This window comes from Morchella importuna (assembly GCF_003444635.1).
Source record: "Morchella importuna strain M04M26 chromosome Unknown Morimp01GS003, whole genome shotgun sequence".
NCBI classification, from domain to species: Eukaryota; Fungi; Ascomycota; class Pezizomycetes; order Pezizales; family Morchellaceae; genus Morchella; species Morchella importuna.
This window is the reverse complement of record NW_025763400.1, coordinates 2,074,471-2,080,470: the sequence shown is the minus strand read 5'-3', so window position 1 is coordinate 2,080,470 and position 6,000 is coordinate 2,074,471. Positions and strand designations below refer to the sequence as shown.

At 47.1% G+C, this 6,000-nt stretch overlaps 1 protein-coding gene across 1 annotated transcript; it reads left to right on the top strand.

Moving 5' to 3' along the window:
• Positions 1 to 4,110: 4,110 nt before the first annotated feature.
• LAJ45_02067 (uncharacterized protein) lies at positions 4,111 to 5,266 on the top strand (the record flags this gene model as incomplete). Its single annotated transcript, XM_046111659.1, has 3 exons — positions 4,111 to 4,350; positions 4,434 to 4,539; positions 4,605 to 5,266. 3 exons carry the CDS (start codon positions 4,111 to 4,113, stop codon positions 5,264 to 5,266), a joined length of 1,008 nt encoding a protein of 335 aa, XP_045975603.1.
• Between the last annotated feature and the right edge of the window lie 734 nt (positions 5,267 to 6,000).

Genomic DNA, 6,000 nt, shown 5'->3' with positions numbered 1-6,000 from the left:
GCTGGTCTATGATCAAATTCTTCGTTAAAATTCGTCTCGTAAGACTCTCTCTGACCTTTTAGAGGGTTAGGTTCATTTCACTGTTAAACGAGATCGCCTGAGGTGTTACTCGCCTTTTGTCGGATTCACCAGGTGTTAAGCAGTAGTCGCAATATTTGGCATAGATTTCGAACCGCTCCTGCACTTGAGACCGGTCCCCATACGTACTCTACGGCACGATTTCCACAGTATATGCACTAGTTATGTGTAGAGTAATGACATGCGAATTCAACGCTTGCCAAAGCTTACAAGTTCTCCCTCAATTCACCTTCACCTTCGAAGTCCGCTTCATATTTCACATTTATATTATCCATTATCAGATGTCCTATCCATTCCCTATCTGCTGACAATCTACTTGAATATAGTTCTTTCTGGGTCCCCAAACACAATCGAACAACTTATATTTCCACGATCCCTAGGCACTTGAGTCTTTCGTGACCAATTATAGCCTTAAATTCATAGTAGAACAATCAATAAATAAATATTCGATAAATACTGTACGGGGGGAGCGGCTGTCCTCTATGAGGGTTACTGGCGGATGCGGCATACATTAGAAAGTGCAGAAACTTTTGAACCGCCAAGAATCATCGCAATTGGAACAGGTTATCTAAAGCTAATAAGATTAAGGTTGAGCAGAGAACCCCTCTCTAGAAACTCACAACCTTTCAAAAATTCGTCTCATCATCACAGTCAATTACACTCGAAATACAGAATACAGATCCTTATATTTAAAAATGCCTAGGAGAAAACGAGGTGCACACAATGATCCTACTCAAACCCTTTCGAAGATATTCACAGAGATATTATCCTTTTTCAAGAACCCGGCATTAGCTCTGATGGCAGGGCTATTATGCGCCAGCTTGGGGTTCAGAATGCTTCCAAAGGGCCTAGCAGCAGATCCGGCAGACAGTAGCGGGGATGACAGAAGAGATACATTTCAAATCCTTGCAGATGGCACCCAAGATCTTGCAGCCCTTGTAGGGCTCTTTGCTACCGACAGCGTGGAGCGGTATTCCGTGGATTATTCAAGAGGCTACCTCTCTGTGGCTGTGGCAAAATGCTCTCTGCTTGGGATTCTGGGTTACGTTCGAGCTCTTGTTAAACTAGCAATGGGTTCGAGATCATGCCAGGATTCTGCATTTCCCACAGGTAAATCATCTTCAATTTATTGCAGATAACACAATTGTAAAAGCTCTAAACCTAGATAGCACCTGTACGTTCCATACTGGGTGTTGCCGAATCAGATAGACTTCCGAAAGACGAACTTTATACCGTCACCTACATCTCAAGACGACATACGAAAATGGATGATGGAGGGGAAGCTGTATCTTTCACGGTGGCCAAAAAACTAAACCATACAGAGGATTCGTTTTTACCGATTAAGTTTCTCAGAAACCCTTGGGCTCACGGTACTGATTACGTATCCTTCGTACGTGCAGCCGATTTGTCTATTACCCATATTAGTAGCCGCTTGACTCGACGAAGCCCTGAATTCGTTTTAGTCTATCTTATGACTTTGGGGTGTCTACTACTTACAGCAGCTGCAACGAGTTTCCTCATAATTCCACTTTCTAAACATACGGGCCGGACATGGAGCAGTATAATGGGATCATATGGGTTATTTTTTTCCTTATCATCTTCTTCAGTATTATGGTCTTATGTTTATATAAGAGAGCAATTTCCTCTCGCCGCGCCGGGCCACTCTCACGGGCGGGAAACCCTACCACGACGATTGAATAATTTTGCCATTATACAACACCCAGGGTCAGAACCGTGTGTATTGACAATATGCAATCTTCATGCCATCGATGGAACGTTACGACGGGTCTGTAAATTTATATCATTCCTGATGTCAGCGATGATATCTCTTGGGTACGTACATATACAGTATATTTAATTATTAGTTATGGTTTAGTGCTTACGATTTGCATCCAGATATATCTGTCAATATATAGAGATAAGAAAGTCCACGGCAATTCAAGCTGCCTGGTGGCTCGGAGCTCAAACGATCCTGGCTTGCTTTAGGATAGCGGTCTGGATATGGGACCCGGAATTCGATGACTATCAACGTCTCCTCCGATTGAGTCGCGGTCTAGACTGCAGTCATCCTAGTAAAAGTTCAGGACCTCAGAAAATCGAAGTACAGGACCTTGTCATAATCCACTTTCCACTTCTCAAAGAAAATGAATCACTGGGTTTCCCCGTCCCACTACTAAGTGGACTTGAGGGAGCGTCTGCTCTTTCCTTATTTAAACAAATGAATAATTTTATTAGTGGCGAAGGGGTACCGGATATTATTAACCGGATTGGATCGCCGGCTCAAGTTCGCACAAAAGCATGGCGGATTACGCCGAAGTCTTTTTCCATATGGCTTGGAATTCTAAGTGGAGACTGGGAAAGAGTTAGAAATCCCAAGCCTGGTTATGGATGTTTGATTGCGGTCATTGGCGGACAGATTATGCTTTTACCGTTCAGCAAGGGCCGGGACCCATATGACGACGATTTATACTTTATGACATCTAGCAACTCTCCTGCTACAATAACATATGAACAATCTTATGATATCCAAACGAGGCTTCAGGAGGAGAGACCTTTTGGACCAGTAGAATTTCGCCTTTTAATAGAATATCACCAGCCACCGCCAACACCCCCCTATATATACCATAATCCAAGAGAACTTATGGAGGATCTTAGTTCAGTTATCACAAAAATGGACCCCACTATAGCTAGGCAGCGACAGAAGGGGAGGAGTACGGGGACTACCGCTACCGATTGTATACTAACTTTTGAAGATTGTAAAGGAGGAGGAGGAGGGGCAGAAGCAGGAGGAGGAGGAGAACCAATAAAAGAAGTTACTATTGAGATCGAAGGACCCGACAGTATACCTTCAACGGAACCTACATTCACCCCAGTTCGAGGAAGCACCTCCAGAAACCGCTCAGAACATCCACAGCCAACCCTGTAGGACTAAGGGTTGATTCAGTATGGATATTCTTCTCCTTTATCCCTTAAGCTGGCAACAAATGCTGACCCTCTCAAAAAAGCAACTTTTTATGTGGCTTCACTAACAGATCTTGTTATCTCTCTTATCAAATAGTAGATCTCGCATACAAATTCAATTCCTCTACTGTAGGGGGGTCAGCATGCCAGCTTAAGGGATAGAAGGGCCGAGATTGAAGGTTATATTTAGCAACCAGTCAGATTAGAAGGCTGGGCTTGAAATTAGTACTGGACTTTAGCTAGGGTAAATGTTGCATTGTCGGGCCACGATATTGATTTTAGAAGGAATGAGTGGAAGAGAGAAAGGGGAGACCAGTCTAGGTCGCGAAAGATATTATGTCACTTACATATCCATGTAGTCTCGAAGAAATTGTTTGTCACGGCGCCTTATACTCTCGAGCACTTCACTTGCTAGGTTACGTTGATCAGTACATGTAGATTACGTATCTTTACATGATCCGGGGGTCATAGAGCTCGTCTGTAGTTCCCTTTGGTGTAGGTATATCTGGTATATGATCATTTGAAAATACCTAGAAGCGGGGGGCGATAGCCATATATTCGACTGATATAAATGAAGATCTATGTCGATCTTCCTGTTGTTTGGGGAAGTCGACAAGCGGCGACGTGCCAAGCCCGAGTGACAAAATGTGAGTCTCCTGTCAACTCAACTTGCCTCTTGCTATTAGGATCCGGCAGCAGTCGACCGTGCCTGGCCGTTGTTTTTGTTATTAAATAAGTGTTAATTAGGCGCATGTATCTGCTAAAGAGAGAGCAACTATATGATATTGTATCCAAGTAAATATTTCAACTCCCAAATGAATGTCACACCGTGACGGAATATCCCCTAGAATAGTTGACTAAGCATGCATGTCATACCTGTGGCTTTTTCGCGCCTCGCGTTCCCATCCCACAACACCATCAAGAGCCCCAGCCTTCTTCAGACTTCAAGGTACATACTCGTCCCTTATTGTCCAGTAACCACCACCGCTCACCATCCATCTCGCCATCCATCCATCAATCCATCCATCCATCGTCCAGGTCCTGACAGCCTCACACTCTCGCTCCCCTACAATGGACCGCTCCCGCTCGCGCTCCCCCTCCCGTGGCCGCTCTCGCACACGTTCGGTTTCACCACCACGCGGCGGCCGCTCCTTCTCTCCCCGGTCTCGCACACGCTCAATTTCCCGATCCCGTAGTAGGACCCACTCGCCCAGTCTGAGGTCTCGGTCTCCGACTAGGAGCAGGAGCAGGAGTGTCGGCAGCAGAAGAAGCTACACAAAAAGCCCTAGTCCGGGATTCCAGAGCTCTAAGGTGAGTTTGTTTGATTGATGGAGGAAGGCCTTGGTCGGCTTTGGCGAATGGTGAGAGGATTTGCTAATTGATGGATTACGCAGATTGTCATTGAGAAATTGACAAAGAATGTCACCGAAGCCCACATCTCGGAGATCTTTTCGGCATACGGGGACATCAAAACAGTAGACATGCCTGTCAACCGCCAATGTAAGTTCATCTATTTCTACATTTCACTTCTAAAAGCCCTGATACTAACCCCAACTTCTCGCTAGTCTTCACAAACCGTGGTCTCTGCTACCTCGTCTACAACTCTCCCTCCTCCGCCCAAGCCGCAATAGCACACATGCACGAAGGGCAACTTGACGGAGCCACCATCAATGTCTCCATAGTACTTCCGCGCCGCGCCGCGGTCTCTCCGCCTGCTGGCCCGCCGCCCCGTCGTGGCGCCGGTAGCAATCGCTTCCGTTCTCCTCCACCCGCACGCCGCAGCGGAGGTGCTCCCATCGCTTCCGCCCCTCCTCGTGCATTCCCGCGCGGTGGTGACTCCTACCGGGGCGCCGCAGCTGGAGACTCATACCGGCCGCGATCCAGATCTAGATCGCCAACGTACTCCAGCAGGAGCAGGAGCCGGAGCCCCTCGAGAAGCCGCTCTAGAAGCCCCTATAGAAGACGCGGCGGCGACAGCGGAAGAGCAAGGAGTCGCGGAAGAGGTGGCGGCGGCGGTGGTGGTGGCAGGGATTACAGTCCACCACCTAGGTCGGGTGGGAGATATACTGGTGGGGGCGGCGGCGGAGGAGGAGCAGCAAGAAGGAGAAGAAGCCCCAGCTACAGCTCGTACAGCACCAGGAGTGACTCCCGGAGCAGGAGCCCGAGAAGACGACGCAGCCGGAGCCGGAGCCCTAGGGTTAGGGGTGGAGGCGGAAGGAGACGCTAGAAGGGGGGAGCGGCCGATTTGTGAGAAATTGCCCTGCCAGGAAAAAAAAAATGGAAAACTGGAGGAAAAATAATGACTATGGAAAAATAAAGTGTTTTTTTTTACCCCCTTTCTTGCTTTGCGTTTTTATTTTTTTCTCGGGCTTTGGCTTCCTTTTTTCTTTTTCTTTCCTCGTGGTGAGCGCGCGGGGTGTGTGTCTGTGTGTGTGTCGTTCTATTCGGTATTTCCCTATACTTAAGCTTGATATTATTCCTATTTTCTGCCTCCTTTGCCCGCTGTATACTAAACTATAACTCAATTAAATACGAGTAAATGTGCGCTTTCTTACAGTACTGCTCGAAAGGTGTACCAGTGGCCGGGCTTTGATGGTGATAGGCGCTTTCTCTATAATATGGAGTACATGACTGCTAAACCACGCTGCCTCACGAGTCTAACGAGGGACTACCTAGAGTACATGGATTCACGGGATCCGACTCGATCGTAGGGTTAGGGATGACAGGTTTGATAAACCCTGGGGGGGGGGGGGGGTAGTAGCAGTATTAAGTGGACACAGTATGGCTAAAGTACATGTAGTATTTGTTATAATAAGGCCCAGCTAGGACCACGGATATGGATTACTAAGACTAATATCCCAATTGACTCCCCAGGCCGGGCGAACAGTTAGTCCTGGGTGGTAGAACATGTATCAAGTGGTAATTCGAGAAGTCTCCTCAACTATGGTCTCTTTTTCTTGA